At 51.5% G+C, this 18,809-nt stretch overlaps 1 protein-coding gene and 1 non-coding gene across 3 annotated transcripts in view; both read right to left on the bottom strand.

Moving 5' to 3' along the window:
• Window positions 1–16,744, bottom strand: part of PRKD2 (protein kinase D2) — a 33,521-nt gene extending 16,777 nt beyond the window's left edge. The window contains exons 1-9 of one of the 2 annotated variants that reach the window (XM_032388851.1): window positions 16,666–16,744; window positions 15,786–15,875; window positions 13,314–13,452; window positions 8,774–8,905; window positions 5,429–5,583; window positions 5,096–5,318; window positions 3,857–3,934; window positions 3,625–3,778; window positions 572–689 (exon numbers count right to left, since the gene is read on the bottom strand). In XM_032388851.1, coding sequence (XP_032244742.1) covers window positions 572–689; window positions 3,625–3,778; window positions 3,857–3,934; window positions 5,096–5,318; window positions 5,429–5,583; window positions 8,774–8,813 — 768 coding nt within the window. In that variant the 5' untranslated portion in view covers window positions 8,814–8,905; window positions 13,314–13,452; window positions 15,786–15,875; window positions 16,666–16,744. Of the gene's footprint in view, window positions 1–571; window positions 690–3,624; window positions 3,779–3,856; window positions 3,935–5,095; window positions 5,319–5,428; window positions 5,584–8,773; window positions 8,906–13,313; window positions 13,453–15,785; window positions 16,026–16,665 lie in introns of those variants that run through there. The other variant, XM_032388850.1, reaches the window with a different exon arrangement.
• On the bottom strand, window positions 5,999–6,105 carry LOC116622510. Its single transcript, XR_004297577.1, has one exon. It is a non-coding gene; the product is annotated as a U6 spliceosomal RNA (small nuclear RNA).
• Window positions 16,745–18,809: the final 2,065 nt, after the last annotated feature.

Genomic DNA, 18,809 nt, shown 5'->3' with positions numbered 1-18,809 from the left:
ACCCCCACCTCTTTCCTTTCTCAGATTGATCCCGCCCCTCCCGCCTTAGCTCCGGCTCCACTCCACCTTGCCCCGCCCCATAACCCCCCTCCAACTTTAGGTCAGCCTCCAGCCACGCTCCTCTGCCCCTAAACCTGCCCCACCCCTATCTCCTACCTGCCCAGACCCTGGCCCCGCCACTATAAGCCCTCCCGCGCCTCCCTCCCAACTTCGCCCCACCTGGCCCCACCCTGTATCACACCCCCACTTAATTACCTCCAGTTAGGCCTCTAGCCCGGCCCAGCACCCCCTGATCCCATCCTCTATAACCTGAACCCTTCTCGCTCCCTACCCTAACTTCAGCTTCCCCATTCCTGGTCCCACTCTTCCCCTGACCTTGTCCTTAGCCCCGCCTCTTCCCTGACTCCTGCCCTGCCCCTTCGCCCTCCCTTAGAACCCTTCCCTCTAATTCTAGCTCCGCCTCCAGATCGGCCCCGCCCACCATAACCCCACCAGCCCCGCCTCCTCAAGCGGAGCTTGCCCCTCCCCTAACTCTAGCTCCGCCCCACATAGCCCCACCCCGCCCTCTCACCAGCGTGTCCTTGTTGCTGTAATGAACCACCCAACCCTCGCGCAGGGTGGTGCTAGATTTCCGCGTCGTGTGTCGCACCGACTGCACCACCCTCATTAGGGGGATGTACCCCAAGGAGCTGAGAGGGAGGGGGAGAGGAAGAGGTGAGAGGTTACAAGTGGAAAATACCCATTAGCAATCGGGGCTGCAGGGCGCATCTCTGGGCAGCCGGGAGTTGGGGTTTTTTTGGGCCACATTTCTGTGGTTTCCACATTTCCCATAATGAGGAAGGGGACTCTTGAGAAGGCCACATTACAAGGCTGGGTTCCAAAGTCAGGCTGCCTGGCAAATCACCTAACCTCTGTGCACCTCGGTTTCTCCACCCAAAGGAGTTGCTGTGAGGAGTGAAAACCTTTCTTAGGCGTTTAGCACAATGCTTGGCACCCAGTGGGCGTCCGATAAGTGCTCATCAGTACTGAGCCCAGTGATTGTGCAGCCGGCTGTGTGACACGAGGCAAGCGACGCAACCTCTCTGTGCCTCATTGCCCTTTTCCGGTGCACATGCTATTATTACAGAGAGGAAATGAAGGCTGAGGGAGATTCACAGACTTGCTCAACTCCAGAACCAACCACCTCTTGATCCCTGCACTAAACAGGACTCGGTTGGCCTTGGCATTTCCCTTCGCCTCTCTGAGACTTGGTTTCCTCATCTGTGAAATAGGCTGCCTCTCCCAACACCCCCACCCCACCCCACCCAAGTCAATCAAGACCCAGCTCTGACACCCACTTATTCTGTTACTAAACACTCCAGGAAAGACCTGGCATACCCATCTCCCCTTTGGCCTGGTTTCCCATCCCCTTCCCCTTGCCCTCCCTGCTCCAGCCACACCAAGCTCAATGCTATTTCTGGAACATGCTTGGCCCTACCACAGGGCCTTTGCACCTGCTATTCCCTTTGCTTGGTAGGGAACCAAGCTATCTTCCACATGTCTCCTTTCCTCCCCTCCTTCAGATCTCTTCAAATGTCACCTCCTCAGAGAGGCTCCCTTTAATGACCCTAACTAAAATGACATATCTTCATTTTCTGGCCCCTCTCATTGCTTTATTTTTATTTTCTTGATAGCAATCATCACTACCTGATGCTATGCATGCATTTATTACCTGTCTCCCCAACTAGAGTGTCTGCTCTATGAGGCCAGAGAGTTTTCCTGGTTTGGTTCACAGCTGTGTGCTTGGAAGTCCTAGAACCCAGTAGGTGCTCATTAAGTGTCTACTGACGGACCGTGGAAGTGGCTCACCCTCCTCCCCATGTTTATGTCTCCCTGACCCTGTGGGGTGAAGTCTCAGCTCCTTTCTCTTAGTAATTACTGGCTGAAGCCCCTGAGCTTCAATCTTCTAACCTAGGAATGCGTATAGTGATCCTTATGGTCCTTCTGAGGATTTAGTTCAAAAACAAATACTTATACATCAATGATGGTTTCAATCCACAGGTTACCCTTATTTATACATGTATTACTGTATTAATAGAATATACCAATAATAGTATATTAATATTATTCTAAAACATATGCAAAAAAGTGAAAACATCTAAAAGATGAGATTAAAAGTAAAGAGAAATGGAAATGCAAATATTTGTCCCCATACTCCGGAATGGATCACCTCCCACCCTCCGCACTTTGGGGATTCAAGAACAGAGTACCGGTGAGGATTCTCTCTCCATCGTTTACAACCCAGCAAGCACTTGACCCGCATGATCTAATGGAATCCGAAAATCACCCCATGAGACAGGTGCTGTCATTGCCCCAGGAGGAAACCGAGGCTCAGGGAGACGTGATTCACCATGTAAGTGGCGGATCTGGGACCTAGCCCTGGTGCTCTCAGCCTCCAACGTCCTAGGCTTCCAAAACCCCGCTGCCTTCCTGCCTCCTGGATACACAGGCATTCCACACCCATGCCTGAAGCCAGGCCCTGTCCTAGGCACCTGGAGAATGGACCTGACCTGACCTCTACCCACTGGATCCTTGCCATCAAGCACTTGAGCTTTTATGCTAGTAGAACTGAATCAATATGAATCCCATTTATAATTTAAAAATGTAAAATTAAGCAGGTTATTATTTTTCAGAGCTTCCATGCCAGAAGAAAGCCACGGCCCGTCAGGTCCTTGGGGATGGTGTTCCCCTTCCCCATTTTACAGATGGGAGGACTAAGGCACCGCAAGAGGAAGGGACTTGTTTAGGCCATACAAGTCAATCTGAGGCCAAAATGGCTAAAAGAAAGTGGGTAGTTTTCCTTCCTTTCTAAGATTTGACTGCTCTGCGAGAAGAGCTAACACCCAGGCGCTATTTTATGTACTTCATTCGTATTCATTCGCTTCACCCTTACAACAATCCTCAAAGGTAGGTCCTACTTTAGCCCCATCTTACTGATGAAGAAACTGAGGGCCCAGAGAGGTTAATCTCCTGCCAAAGGCCATACAGCACTCTGGTTCCAGATTCCCACGTTTTTACTCTTTGCTCTGTCACTTTGCAACACAGACTGTTTCTGGAAGGGCCTGCCAGCAGCTGATCCCAGTGACGTCCTCGGAGAGAGGAGCTAAGCAGCTGGGAGGCAGGGAAGCAGGAGGGTTTGACTATCTACCTTTTGAATGACTGGATTAGCAGTTCCGAAAAAGAAATATACTCTAAATTAAAATCTGCTTCTACGGGGCACTTGGGTGGCTCAGTCGTTAAGCATCTGCCTTCGGCTCAGGTCATGATCCCGGGGTCCTGGGATCGAGCCCCGCATCGGGCTCCCTGCTCTGCAGGGGGCCTGCTTCTCCCTCTCCCACTCCCCCTGCTTGTGTTCCCTCTCTGGCTGTGTCTCTCTCTGTCAAATAAATAAAAATTAAAAAATAATAATAATTAAAAAATAAAATAAAATAAAATAAAATCTGCTTCTATGAAAACTTTCTAAAAATGTACATTTTTCAGGAAAAAGGTAAAATTTAAAAACAAAGTGTGGGTGCCTGGGAAATTTACAGGGGGACATCGACCCATTGTAGAGATAGAGCCTTCCCCGGAGGGTGCCCCGGGTACCTCTCGGCCTTGCCTCCCTCGCCTTCCTCCTCCTCACTGGCGTGGAGGGCGTTTTCCGCGTGGGAGCCCGGGATGACCCCAGAGTCGTCGGACTCATCCATGAGGGAGCTCTTGTCAGCCTCGCTGAAATCGGTGGCCTCCTCCATCGGCACATCTAGGGGGACGGGGGCATCAGAGGGGCCTCCGCCCAGTCCCGCACCCCCCCCTTCCCGCTCAGCCCACAGCCTCTCACCTCCATTGATGAGTGCTTCCCCTAAACAGTCGTTAGGGACGCGGGTGGCACAGCGCTTGTGACAGTTAAACTTGCAGTCTGGTATGAGGACAGGGAACAAGTGGACAGGTGGGAGGGGAGAGAGAGGTCACCTGTAAGGGTTGAACCTTGACTCCTAACCCCCAGACCCAAAAGATTCTGCTCTTGCTATTTGGGGCAGGAAACCTAGCTGAACCTTCTCTGGTTGTCTGTCTTTGAGTCTAGAATAGTTGGGGCTGGGGAATTCCTTGTTGCGGGGGCCTGGTCTGTGCATATCATAGGTGTTTAGCAACCATCCCTGTCCTCTACCCACTAGATTCCAGTAGCACATCCCCGTATGATTATAGATTTTTTTTCTAGAGTTCTAAGACTCCAAATTTCAATGTCCAAGTGTCTAGAACTTGACACATCTATGATTCTACAGTTCTATGATTCTAGACTGCTAAGGCTCCTTGATGTCCAAGGTTTTAGGGTTTTCTATATCTAAACTCTAGAAATCAGTGATTCTATAGTTCTATAATTCTGGACTGTGAAGCCTCCAGAATCTAATGATTCCAAGGTTCTAGGATTCCATACACCCTAGATTCTAGAATTGGATGACTCTAAATTTTTATGGATCTAGACATCTGGTATTCTAGAATCTGATAATCCAGAGTTCTGTACTCTAGATGTCTAGGACTCTAGGATTCCATGGTCCCAAGGGTTTATGATTCTAGACTTCTAAGGTTTGCATTTGATGTTTCTAAAGTTTCGATATTCTGAGATCCAGAATTCTTGAAGCCTATGATTCCAGTTCTATGGTTCTAGAATTCTCAAGTTCTACAGTTTTAGAATCCCATGCTAAGTGGCTTATAGATCTAAATTTCTAAGGTTCTAGGATTCCAGAATTCCAAAGGTTCTAGAACACCAGGATTCAGGGCACTCTTCTCCTGAGGCCCTGTGCTCCTAAGGATCAGAATACTGGGATTCTTTCTTTCTTTTTTTTTTTTTTAAGATTTAATTTTTAAGTCATCTCCACACCCAACATGGGGCTCGAACTCAAAACCCCGAGATCTAGAGTCGCAGTCCCCACCGAGTGAGCCAGCCAGGTGCCCCCAGAGTACTGGGAGTCTTAGGTCCTGCCACGAGCCCAGGTGAGAGAGGCCCCAAGCCGCTGAACGAGTGTGTGTCTGTGTTGGGGCCCTCTGACCCCGTCTGTCCCCCCCTGGGGGCCCCGCTGACCTTTGCACTGCAGGCCCTGGCGAAAGAGACCCTTGAGGAGTTTCTTGCAAGCCTGGCAGACGGTGGGCCGCGTGTAGCTGTGGATGAGGAACGTGTGCGGGACCTTCACCTTGGAGAGCAGCATCTTGTCCAGCTCTATCGGGCGGCCCGTGTAGGAGGAGGCCGAAGATGAGGAGGAGGATGACGGGGGGCGGCGAGGCAGGAGCTCGGTGGTACTACGGCTCTGCGGTCAGCAGGATGGAGGGGACACATTAGTGCACGGCCCCATGCCCGGGCCCTGTCGCCCGCCCCCCTTCCCCCCGCCACCAGCCAGCCCGCTCCTCAGCCCCTCACCAGCTCATCAGCCATGCAGGGCAGGGACTCGGAGGTGCTGAGGCGCACAGAATGGCCACTGGCCAGAGACGTGGACGACAGGCGCCTCTTGCGGGCACCACTGCAGTTGTTGGGGATGCTGAAGGCACAGCGCTTGTGGTAGTTCAGTCCGCAGCCTGCGGGGGGCGCCAGACGATCAGAGACATACTTCCACCAGTCCTGGGCTCTAAGGCTCTGCCCCGCCCCTTTTCCCTTTGGTAGATTAGGAATACAGCAGATCTCTCAGGAGAACCCCTACGGGTGCCATTAAAGCCGACGAAAAACTACCTAAACCCAAATCGGGTAGAACCGCTACCGGCCTGGAAGGTTCTGGGCCACCAGGCAAAGAACCATGAGCAGGTGAGGTGCTTGCTGAGGACCCAGGAAATGTGGATTGGGTAGAGGCTGAAGGGGGCCACAACCACGTGACCAGTTGCACAAAGGAGGAGCGTACTGGCAATGACAGGTTCTTCCTTATATATAGGTGTAAATGAAATATTTGTGTTTTCTTCCTTTTATCCCCCTATCACCTAACACAATACTTATTATTTTTTTAATATGGAACGCTTTAGGAATGTGCGTATTGTCCTTGCGCAGGAACTATGCTACTCTTCTCCATATTGGCCCCATTTTAGTACATGCGCTGCCGAAGGGAGCACTGTATCGTATTTAAATTACAGGACATCGAAGGAAAAGAGTGAACAAGCATCCCCATCTTCCCGGGAAAGGGTTAGCATGTTTTCAGTTGTACTCGGGAGGGTTCTACCATATCAGATGGAAGTATGACTTTATTGTCCTTTCTTTCCTAATTTATCATTAAAAAAAAAAAAATCCAAAATCCTCGTCCATGAAAGAATCAGGCTCAGCTTGCTGTTTTCCTAGCGGGCTTCCTGAACCCTTGCTCCCATACATCTCCAGAGATTCCAAATGATTCCAGGATGGTGCCCTGTTCAGGAGTGAAGAATGTTCCTCCAGCCTTTGGAAGCTTCTTTGGGACCGCCTCATGAAGGCTGTCTTCTGGTAGCCTGGCTGTCATAGGCTTTCCCGAAGGTGGTGCTATGACAAGAGCTTTGGGATGGCAAATGGCCTTTGAGAACAGGAAACACTTCCCAGCGCCGGCCTTTGCTCACTCAGGTGCTTCATGGCATTTCAAAATCTCATCCGTGACTCCCTATGTGAGTATCAAGGTAGAGTCAAACTCCCATTGGAAGGTGTTAATGGCATTAAGAACAGTCATTTGAGGGGCGCCTGGGTGGCTCAGTCGTTAAGCGTCTGCCTTCGGCTCAGGTCATGATCTCAGGGTCCCTCTCCCCCTGCTTGTGTTCCCTCTCTCGCTGTGTCTCTCTCTGTCAAATAAATAAATTAAATCTTAAAAAAAATAAATTAATTAAATAAAATCTTAAAAAAAAAAACCAAACAGTCATTTGGGACTCTGTTGGAACCACATGAACGAGGACCATCATCTGTGATGTTGAACCAATGAAGTCCGTGCTGAGGTTGCCCATTAGAATCGATGACACCAGGGGGCTCCTGGGTGGCTCAGTAGGTTGAGCATCTGGCTCTTGGTTTCGGCTCAGGTCATAATCTCAGGGTCGTGTGATCGAGCCCCGCATCAGTCTCCTTGCTGAGCATGGAGCCTGCTTAAGATTCTCTCTCTCCCTCTCCCTCTGCTCCTCCCCCGTCCCCCCTGCTTGCCCACGTGCATGCGGCTCTTTCTCTCTCAAAAAAAAAAAAAAAATTTTTTTTTTGATGACACCAGGATTGTGCCGTGATGAAGGTTACATATGCCAAGACACCAAGAGTTGGATATGGTTTGTGCACAATGGCAGTACTGATAACAGTTTTGAACGCAACTGAATCAGTTTTCTGCAGGCCTGACGTGGCTAGCATCCCTCGAGCCCCTAAATGCCACAGGTATATTTAGGGCTGTGTAATAACAATCCTGGTCAATGCTGCAGGTCATCTGGAAGACCAGGGGCACTGAAGACTCGAGATTTCCATATAAGCGTGACCGCCACGAAGCTGGAGGTCCTTGGATGATGGAACATCCAAGAATATGCTTCTAATGGAGGTGCAGTCTTCACAGAATGGATGATCTTCATCTGCTGTGTGTATTGGCAAGGCGGCTGTGTGGACTTCATCTGCAGGTGGGGCAAGAGCTCAATGTTCTCGCTCAGAATCGTGGAAGATGGGAAGAGTGGACCTGCGGAACCTAACACTTGGGCTTAACCTTGAGACACACTGGTGTGTTCCTTTATTTTTTTAAGTATGATTGAAGGACATGTGTATGGGTGCTTGTTGTAGACTGAACAAATGTCCATCCCCCCAAAGTCATAGCTGATGCCCTAACCCATAATGTGACTGCATTTGAAGAATGGGCCTTTAAGGAGGTAATTAAGGTTAAATGAGGCCATAAAGGTGGGGCGCTGATCCGATGTGACCCAGGTCTTTATAAAAGGGAAACTGTGTCTCTCTGCACACCACGTGAGCTACACAGCGAGATAACAGCCGTGTGCAAGCCAGAAAGAGGGTTCTCACCAGGAACCATGCCCTGTCCGAAGCGTGATCTTAAACTTTCCAGCCTCTGGAACCGTGAGTTATAAATATGTGTTGTTTAAACCACTTGGCCTGTGGGTATTTTGTTATGGCAGGCCCTGGCACACTGAAGGGCCAAGTCAATAAGGAGTGGACTCTAATGGTCAGCTTATGTGTCAACCCCAGTAATTCAGATGCTAGTGTAGGGTTTGCTGTAAGGCTATTTTGTAGGTATGATTCAAGTCCACAGTCAGATGACTTGAAGTGAGGGAGAGTATTCTAGTTAATCTGGGTGGGCCCCGTTTCAATCAGTTGAAAGGTTAAAAAGCAGAGTTGAGATTTCCCCGATGAAGAAACTCTGCCCGGGAGTCCAGCCGGCCCTTCCTGATGGGCTGCCCTATGGATTTGAGAGTTGCTTGGCCAGCCCCGACAATCCTCTAAGCTAATTCCTTCCAAATATCCCTTAATATCTACCTCCTACTGGCTGTTTCTCTGGTGATTCCTGTTATAGGCTCCACCTTCCTCCCTGTGCACATTCCCCTCCTCCCCCAAGCTCTGCCCCCTTACCTCTCCCTCGAAGCTCCAAATCAGGCTCCACCTCCGGAGCTGAGCACCGCCCCGGGCCCCACCCACCACTCAAGCCCCACCCCAGCTCCTCCCCCAAGCTGTGCCTCTGGGCCCTTACCTCTCCCTCCGAGCCACGCCTCCTACCTCTGAGCTCCACCCCCGCCCTACCCTCCTGTCCCCTCCCCACACACTTCCGGGCCCCGCCTCCAGCCCCTCTCCCCTCACCATCACACTTGAGGCCTTGGCGCACTAAGCCGAAGAGCATCTCCCCGCAGTGATCACAGAAGGCCGGCGCTCGGTAGGAGTGCACCGTGAGGGCGTGCGGGCGGATCTGGAAGTCCTCGAAGGTGGCCGAAGCTGCAGGCAGCAGGGAGGGGCGGATGGTTGAGCCGGGGCAGCGAGGGCTGTTCCTGGGTTTCTCACAGTCCTCCCCGCTGCAAGGTTTGATCTTGCCTTCCTTCATTTACTCGCATACTACACTCTATCTGGGTTCAAATCCCAGCGTCACCACTGGGCAAGACACCTATGCCGGGGACTGGGGAGTTGTTTAGTGGGTACAGAGTTTCAGTTCTGCAAGATGAACATACTCCTGGAGACTGTGGCAGGACAGCGTGAATGTCATTAACCCTACTGAAGAGGAGACTTAAAAATGGTTAAGATGGTAAATTTTATGTTATGTATATTTCACAATTAAACACTTTAAAATAAAATTTAAAAATACAGATACAGATGCCTGGGTCCCACCGTCAGAGTTGCTGATCTAGGATGGAGCTTGAGTATCAAGAGAAAAAACCAAATACCTATGTATCTCCGTTTTCTCATCTTTAAAATGGAAATCCAACAAACATTTACTGAGCATTGTTCTAGGTGCCAGGGACACCACACAGAACAAACAGACAAATTCCCTGCCTGGCCTCTAGTAAGGGAGGCTGACAACCAAAGAAAATAAATATTCTTATTTAACAATCACCCAGGGCTGCCTGGGTGGCTCAGTTGGTTAAGCATCTGCCTTTGGCTCAGGTCATGATCCTCGGGGCCTAGGATCTAGCCCGGGTAGACCTCCCTGCTCAGTGGGGAGCCTGCTTCTCCCTCTCCCTCTGCCACTCCCCCTGCTGTGCTCCCTTGCTTGCTCTCTCGATCTCTCTCTCAAATAAATAAATATATCTTTAAAATATATATATATATAAAATCTTAAAAAAAAAAAAATCACCCAACCTAGCAATTACCTAGTGCCATGCACTGCTCCACATACTTTAAGATACTAGTGAATTCAGTTCTCTCAAAAGCCCCGGAGGTACACTGTTATTATCCCCATTTTCCAGATGAGAAGATTGTAGCACAGAGAGGTGAAGCAACTTGCCCAAGGTCACACAGCTAGCAAGCCGTGGAACTTGAAATCGAACCTGGGCCAGTGTGGCCAAAGTTCATGCTTTTAGTACCGTATTTATTGCCTCTTGGAAATGTTTATGTAATAAAGTATACAGCATGTGTCTACTATACTCAAATAATTAAAAAAAAAAAAACCTGTCAAGCAAATATTTCCTTTCTCAATAACAGGATGAATATTGAGAACCAACATAAACTGGGTACTCTGGAAGACACAGCTCAGCCGAAACATACACTTGCATGCTCTCATTTGATGTTCTTAGTCTGTCTCTATACGTGTAACTTTGCACTTTTCTCTAGGGTAAAAAAATATATATATATTTGCACATTATGTATATTTATATATAATGTAAATTATACATATTATATATTATTTTATAGTATATCTTATATATTTATAATATAACATATATCATTACATATTATATAACATGTTATGTTATAGCATGTTATATTATATAATATGTTATATATAATACATTAGATATGTATTATGTATATGTATTATGTATATTTACATATATAATATACATAAAATATAAAAACATTATGTAAATTATATATATTTGCACATTATGTATATAAGTGTATGCAGTATATATATATTCAAGAAATAAATTACTCCAAAAAAAATACATACAGCAGGCTAGAAGTCAATAAGTGCTAAGGAGAAAAATTAAGCAGAGAAGGGAGAGTGGGAAGGTACAAGATGTACAATTTTAAATCGGTGGTTGAGGAAGACCCCCTTCAGATGTCATTAGGGCAAAAACCTGAAGGAGGCAAGGGTATGAGCCATGCAGGTGTCTAGGAAAGAACATGCCCAGTATCACAATAGTATTCTTTATAGATTTTTTTTTAAAGATTTTATTTATTTATTTGAGACAGACGGAGAGAGACAGAGCACAAGTGGAGGAGGATCAGAGAGAGAGGGAGAAGCAGGCTTCCCGCTGAGCAGAGAGCCCGATGCGGGGCTCGATCCCAGGACCCTGAGATCATGACCTGAGCTGAAGGCAGACGCTTAACGACTGAGCCACCCAGGCACCCTTATAGATTCTTTTTTAAGGGCTAAATGAATTAATATATGGAAAGCTTTTAAAACAGAGTTCTTTATTTTATTGTTTTTTTAAGATTTTATTTTATTTTTTTAAAGATTTTATTTATTTGACAGAGAGAGACACAGCGAGAGAGGGAACACAAGCAGGGGGAGGGGGAGAGGGAGAAGCAGGCTTCCTGCTGAGCAGGGAGCCTGATGCGGGGCTCGATCCCAGGACCCTGGGATCATGACCTGAGCCGAAGGCAGATGCTTAACGACTGAGCCACCCAGGTGCCCCTATTTTATGGTTTTTTTTTTAGATTTTATTTTTAAGTCATCTCTACACCCAACGAAGGGCTGGAACCCACAACCCTGAGATCCAGAGTTGCACACTCTACCGACTGAGCTAGCGAGGTGCCCCTCGCTTTTTTTTTAAGTTTAAAATTTTATTTATTTATTTATTTATTTATTTTTAAGATTTTTTACCTATTTATTTGTCAAAGAGAGACAGGGCACAAGCAGGGGGAGCAGCAGAGGCAGAGGGAGAAGCAGACTCCCCGCCGAGCGGGGAGCCTGATGCGGGACTCGATCCCAGGACCCTTGGATCATGACCCGAGCTGAAGGCAGATGCTTAACTGACTGAGCCACCCAGGCGTCCCTAAAAATTAAAAATTTTAAACAGTGCTCTTTAAACAGAGCACATAGAAAGTCCTCAATAAATCTTGACTTTTATTTTTAAAGTTTCATTTTTGCACTAAGTCTCATCCTCTTTCCTACCCTCCCCATCTCACCCCCGAATTTCAGTCTAATCGGGCTATTTTCCTTGTTATGGTGCAACAGAAAGGGGACTCTTTTCTATGTGCCAAGCACAGCTTACACACTCAGGGTAAAGCTATGAACACCCCACTCTCAGGGAGCTGACATTCTTTTGGGGAGACAGGGAACATAAACACACAGAGAAGGAAATTTCAGACACTGGAGGAAATGGCATTTAAGCTCAGATCCAAACAACACGAAGGAGCAAGCTATGAGAAGATGGGGCGGGAAGACTAGTGCACACACCTGGAGATGGGCGGCAGCTCAGTTTATTCAAGGGACAGAGAACAGACAACCATGGCAGGAACAAAGAAAATAAGGGGGACAGTGTAAGAGGTGAATCCAGGGAATTGGCAGGGGCCAGATCAGGACAGCCATAATAAGGCCATATTGAGGAGTTTGCATTTTATTCCAAGGGTAATGGGGAGCCATGGGAGGATTCTGAGCAGTGAAGTGTCAGGATCTGACTTGTGAGCTACGGTAACAGTCTAGGCAGGAGGTGATCGCTGCTTGAACCAGAGGAGGCTGTAAGAAATACATTCAGAATGTATGTTAAAGGTAAGACCAATTGGTTTGATGACGGATCAAGTGAAGGGATGAGAGAAAAAGGAGGAGTCAAGGATGCCCCCAGGATTTGGGGCATGAGCACCTGAGTGAATGGTGATGCCCTTCACCAAGGTGGAGAACACTGCTGGAAGAAAGGAGGACAAAATGAAGATTTCTGTCTTGGAGAGGCCATCTCTGAGATGCCTAGAGCTGCCAAATAAAAGTGTCAGGGGGACAAGCTACATGACAGATCTGGATTTAGCAGACGGAGATCGGGATGAATAAAAATCCAAGAGTTGCCGGCCTACATGAGGATATTTAAAACCTGAATAAGGTCACCAGGGCCATAACTTCTGCTAATTGTCATCCACTCATTCAACCCATTTTACTGAGCATTGCACTACGCAAGGCTGGGGGAGGAAACGTTTAAAACTCTGTATCAAAGTACAACATACATCTAGAAAAAGACACATCTCCAGTGCATGGCTCAGGGAACTGTCACACTGTACACACCGTGTCACCAACACCCTGATAAATAAATGGAAGTTTAAATCAGTGCCCAGAAATCTCCCTCACGCCCCCCAGGTGATGGTGGTGCCCTTCACCGACAGGGAGAACACTGGCCCTTTGGCGAAGGCACCCGCCTTCCTCGTTCCTAACTGTATCCGTCTCTGCGCTTCATAAAAGGAATTATACAATATGTAGTCTGATGTCTAGCAAATGCCTTTCGGCGTTACGTTTGTGAGGTTCATCCATGTTGCTGGACATCGCCTACGTTCGGTGCTGTGCGAATTTCACAGTGTGCACACGCAACATATTTACCCATTCCAGGGCGGCAGTTTGTCAAAGCTCCAGGGGTGATTCTAATTTGCGACCAAAGCTTCCAACCGCTGGCCCTGACTTTAAGAAGCATGTTTCTGGGCCCACCCCAGCAGTCCCGCCCCCGCTAGAGGCGACGCCCCCAGGCGGGCCTCCGCCGCTCACCCGACAGCACCACCTCCACCAGGTCGCCCTCCTGGATGTCTCCCACCGAGCGCACCAGCTGCAAGAGGTTGGCCGACGTGGGGTCATGTTTGAAGAGAAGGATCTTGTCGTAAAGACCGTAGAAGCCACACTCGGGGAACTGAGGGGCGGGAGAGAGAGGTGGTGACGGCAAGGCTCGGAGCTGCCTTCGGAGGCAGCGGTCTGGAACACTCCCAGGGCAGGGCCCACAGTTTCCCCCGGAAACAGAGACCCCGCAGCCCTGCGCTTCCTGACTGCGCCCTCCCCAGCGCAGCTCGAGTGAGTGGGCAGGGTGCCAGGGCCCCAGGTGTGCTGGGAGAGAGCGCCGATGGAGTTCCCGACTGGGTGGCTGGACTGGGAAACTGGGGTGGGAGGGAGAGTGGCTCTGGGCGCGTGAGCACCTAGAATTTTCCAGGGGGTGAGGGGGTTAAGTGAACACCCCCTCCTTTAAGCCCCCACCCCACCCGAGCTTCCTTCCTGGATCTATTGTCCCTGTTACCTGGCTCCAGGCCCAGCACTGGGGTGGGGCCAGCTGGAAGAAGGGGACTTAGGACTCCTGGGGGGGAGGGGGAGAGGTGGGAAGGCTAGGGCTCAATAGAGCTGGAGGTAGGGAGGGTGCCCCCTACCCAATGTCCAAAGGACCCAGGTGTCCCTAGCTGGGGCTGGGGTGGGGGGCAGGAAATGAAACGAGGTAGAACAGAAAGTGAAACCTCCCAGGTGGAGCGGCTGGAAGGAAGGAAAGGGGCCCTGCCACACCTGGACAGAAGACAGAAAACAAAACTGGGGTGAGGCCTGAGGGAGGAGGCCAAAGATTTGGGCACCAGACAAATTACACCCAGGGGACAGTCTGCCTTCTACCCCATCCCCATCTGTCTTCCCAAAGAGCAGGCTGAGTTGGGTATGACAACTGGACCTGTGGGTTTGGGGTTTTGGTGGAGGGCCAAGGAAGCCCCATATTGTTCTTGTCTGCTGGGAGAGGGTCCACAGCTCACAGGGACTGCCTGGGCCTTGACTGCTTGGGGGTGGGGGGAGTCTGTCTCTAAGCTTCAGTTTCCTTGTCTGTAAAATGGAGGGGGGTTGGCCCAGTTCCCGATGTTTCTCTGAAGCCCAAAGAATTCATTTCTGGGGGTCTGAGAAGATTCTGGAATTTGGACATTTAGGGATTCCAACATGCTCACATGATATATGATATATATATCATGATATATATATATCTTAGGTTCCAACATATTATCATGACATGTTTTGGGATTTCAACAATCTAGATCAGCAGCAGTCTGGTATTTTCATGTTCTAGGAATCTAATAAACTAGGATTTATTTGAGTATCTTACCATTAAAGGATTTCAACAACCCAGCATCCCAAAATTCTAACATTTTAACATGCTATGATTCCAACAACCCAGGAATCTAATATTCTACCATTTTCATGTTTTAATATTCCAACAACCTAGGATTCTAATGTTTGTACACTTTTTTTTTTTTTTTTTTTAAGTAAGCTTTACCCCTAATGTAGGGCTGGAACTCATGACCCTGAGATCAAGAGTCGCATGTTCTACTGACTGAGCCAGCCAGGTGCCCCTGGACACTTTAATATCAAGAGTTCAATTACCTAGAAGTTGCATATTTGAACAATCTAGAATTCTAATATTCTAACATTTTTACAGTCTAGAATTCCAACAACATAGAAACCCACTATCCTAACTTTTAACATTCTAGAATTCAGGCATTGAGTTCCACCTGATTTCCGCTTGCCATGATCCCCAGCTGCCCACCATGGTGACCCTGGTGTCCAAAACTAAGAGTAAGGTGGGGTTGGGGAAGGCCCGTTTTAACAGGCCAGCATCAGACCTGAGGGGTGGTAACACTGTGATTAGGAGAGGGAACAGAGTCCCCAGAGTCTCTGGGGGTTCCAAAGAGGTGCCTGCCCCTCCACACACATCTCAGGCCTGGGGGAGGGCAGAGATTGGGCTCGGGAGACCTCACTTGCCCCTGGCAGCTGGGGCAGGCACTCACACCCACACATGTCATCCGATAGTCATGGCCAGCACGGCTTCAATTTCTACTGTTTCCACCAAATGGGAGATGGAAGGGGACGGGCTTGAATGGAGAGGTCCCCCATCTGCGGCCCCCACCTACCCCTTCCTCCCCACTTCGACACCTAGCTGGCCCCTCCCTTCCTCCCTGCTGGCTGCAGAAAACAACACCACGCAGGGACACGCAATTTGGGGAGGCCTTTGGAGCACCCCGCCCCTGCCCAGGCCTCCCTCGAATGGGTAGTGAGATGAGGAAGCAACTGGGGGCTAAATGCCCCATCCCCATTCCCCCCAGTCGCCCAAGGCTTAATCCTCCTTTTTCCCCTTCCCCTATGCCAGGCTCCTGGCCACCTCTGCCGGCGCCCCCACCCCCTCCGGACCTCTCCCCAAGCTGGTTGGGAGGAACCCTGCGCTCTTACCTTCTGGTCCACGATGGAGCAAGCCAGCTGCTTCACATGGGCCAGCTCAGAGGCGGTGGGCAGCAGCACAAACTCGCGGGTCAGCCCGATCTGGATGTGGAAGGAGACCCCGGAGCTCGGAGCTGGGACCTGGGCCAGTTGCGGTGGTGGCGACTGCAACTCCAAGCCGCCGGGGGGCGGAGGAGACCCCGGCCCGGGAGAGCCTGGGAGCCCGGCGAGATGGGAAGGGGAGGCGGCCATGGGGGGCGGGGAGGGGGGGAGTCCCGGGACCCGCCGCCCGGCGCCGGCCGCCCGGCGCCCACCCGGGATGAGGCTGAAGGAGCCCGGGGAACCCGGGTCACTGGATCCGAGGGAGCCCGTAAGATGGTGGTGGGAGCGCGGGAATCCCGGGGATGCGAGAAAAGAAATCTAGCAGATTGAGGGCACTCGAGGATGGCGGGACCCTGGGAAATTAAAGAAAGGCAATCTAGTGGGTCAAACGCTCGGGAGTCATAAAGGAGAAATCTAATGGTTTGAGGGACCCAGGGCTTCAGAGATTCCAAGTAATCAAGAAAATCTAGTAGGTCGGAATCTCAGGGATCAGGAGAGCCCAGGATCCAAAGCCCCTTGAGGAGAGAAAGGCATGAGAAGGCAGCAGCGGGGAATCCCAGAATACAGTGGCTCTAAGACGAGGATCCAATTAAGGGGGTCCGCGGGATTCATCAGACCTTGGGGGTGGAGGACAGGAGTCTCTGAGTCGGGGATCGAGGGGATCCCAAGGATCCGACGGGCCCGGGGATGGGCAAAGGGATCCCGAGGGCCGGGGTGCTAAGGGGGAATCTCACGGGTCTCAGAAGTTGGAGAAAAGTTCGGTCGGGGGCCGCGGAGAAGGGGGCGTTACCGGCGGCAGTTTGGGGGGGCGGAAGGGAGGGTCACCCGGCGCTCGGCGCCGGTGGCTCTTTTTCCCCCTCCAAAGTTTTAACTCTGCGGCTGCGGCCCAGGAGGAAGTGTCCCGAGCGATGGCGCAGTCGGCCAATCCGCGCGGGCCTCGGTGACGTCGGAGAGGGGCGGAGCCTGCTGGGGGCCGGGGGCGGAAGCGGAGGGCGGGCCCGGCACCTCGGGGTTGGGGGCGTCGCCTGCCCCGCCCGGGTCCGGGTGTCTGGGGTGCGAGATGCAGGGCAGGGATCCGGGACTGATTCCTTCCCCCAACACACCCAAGTCTGGAAAGTTAACTATTCCCTGAGCTGGAGAGGAGGGGCGAGCCACCGTCGTGGGGCCGGGGCTGAGGAGGCGCCTGGCCCTTTAAGGAAGGGGGCCGTCTAGTCTAGCCTGGCCGGCATCCGGCGCCCACCGCAAGGGGAAGGGTGGGAAACTGGTGTCAGGTCCAGCCCGCTCTCGGACCTCTGGGCTCGGCCCACCTCTTCTCAAGAGCGTCGTCCTCCCCATCCCCCACCCCCGCCCAGGGGAGGCGGTGCTGTAGAGATCCCCAGCCCATTACACAGGTGGGAAGACAGAGGCCTCTGGATCTGCCAAAGGTCCTTGCCTCCTGTTTGTCTCTGGCAGCCTTGACGAGGTGCATGGAGGCAACTGGAGGGGCCGGGGCTGGGTTATCTGTGCAGGGCCGGTCAGGCACAGGGCGGGTGGAGAAGGGGTGTAGTTTCCCTCCATCAGCTCCCCACTCTGCCCCAGCCCTCAGGAGAGTGAAGAGCCACAGACCTGGGGGTGCCTGAAGGGGCCATAATAACCAGGGAAGACAGCACACCCACCCCACATCCTCGATGAACGGATTGTTTTCCGGGGGCAGCGTGCACGTGTCTGTCTCTCTGTGTGACTTTAGGTAGGTGGCTTCCCCTGAGCCTGTTTCTTAGATGGGACAGTAATCGGACGGAGCCCAGAGGGTCTTTGGGGGGATTACTGAGATCGTGGCACAGGGCTGAAGTTCAGTAGGTGGTGGCCGGCACTGAACTTTGCAGAGATAAAGGGGTGGGCACCTCAAGCTCTCAGGTGTTTAGGAGTCGGTTCATTCTGTCAGTCATCCAGCAAGCACTGAATGCCGGCCTACTGTGTGCCAGGCTTGTGCTAAAACAGCTCTTCTAGCCCTTTCAGGTCTCCTCCCCAGCTAATAATAAAGAGTGGCCGCCATTTAGTTTACATTCAGGAAACTGAACCCCCTAGGGGCAAAATGACTTGTCCAAGATCACCACTAGACTTGCTGCCACCCCACCCCCTCCACTGAGGGGTCAAGGCCTGGCTTTGAGCTTCAAAGGCATCCCAGTAGAGATGGGCCACCTGCCCACCTGGGTTCCAGACCAGCAGGGCTGGTTGGGGATGGGGGCCTCAAGAGGAGCCCCCCCTCCCGCTAAAGGGCTGCTGGGGGCAGCTGAGGTCGGTACAGCAGTGACTGCCACCACATCCGGGGGCTGGCTGGGGCTGGGGAAGGAAGTCTGAGGCTGGAGTGAAAACCCAAACCACCACCTGGGGAAGCTGCTCAGAGCCCTGAGGGATGAGGGGGGAGCAAGGCCACGTGGAGCTCGCAGCTAGGCTCCTGTCAGTGTCACCTGATGGCCATCTGGCCACCTGCATCCTTCTTCAAGTGTTCCCGGGGCCCCGAGAGGGGCCAGGTCCTATTCTGGGCACTGGGGCACAGCCAGGGGGTGGGCATTAGCATCAGGCCCGTTGTACAGAGGATGCTGAGGCCCCGAAAAGTGCAGACGGAGCCCCGTGGGACTGGCTACGAATTATGACCCGCTGGGGGTCCTGAGCGCCTCCCCACCTCATTTTCTGTAACTTGTGCTCACGATCCCCACTTCCTGAGCCTGTTGTGAGGCTCCAGTGAACCAGCATGTGAGGAACTTTGCACGGGGTCTGGCTCCTGCTAAGGGCGTAACTGACCTGGTGCAGGGACGGGACTCCTCAGGGCACCTGCAGTGAGGGACCAGGCGCCTCCATCACCTGCACCCTTGTGGCAGCTCCCAGCAGGGCGCAGGCATTCTGCAGGGCAGGTCCCAGGCTCTCCCGTCCCGGGGAGGGGGGGGGGGGGGGGGG

Source organism: Phoca vitulina, unplaced genomic scaffold (assembly GCF_004348235.1).
Source record: "Phoca vitulina isolate PV1807 unplaced genomic scaffold, GSC_HSeal_1.0 scaffold52, whole genome shotgun sequence".
Taxonomy (NCBI): Eukaryota; Metazoa; Chordata; class Mammalia; order Carnivora; family Phocidae; genus Phoca; species Phoca vitulina.
The sequence above is the reverse complement of the archived record's forward strand: the minus strand, read 5'-3'. Positions and strand labels throughout refer to the sequence as shown.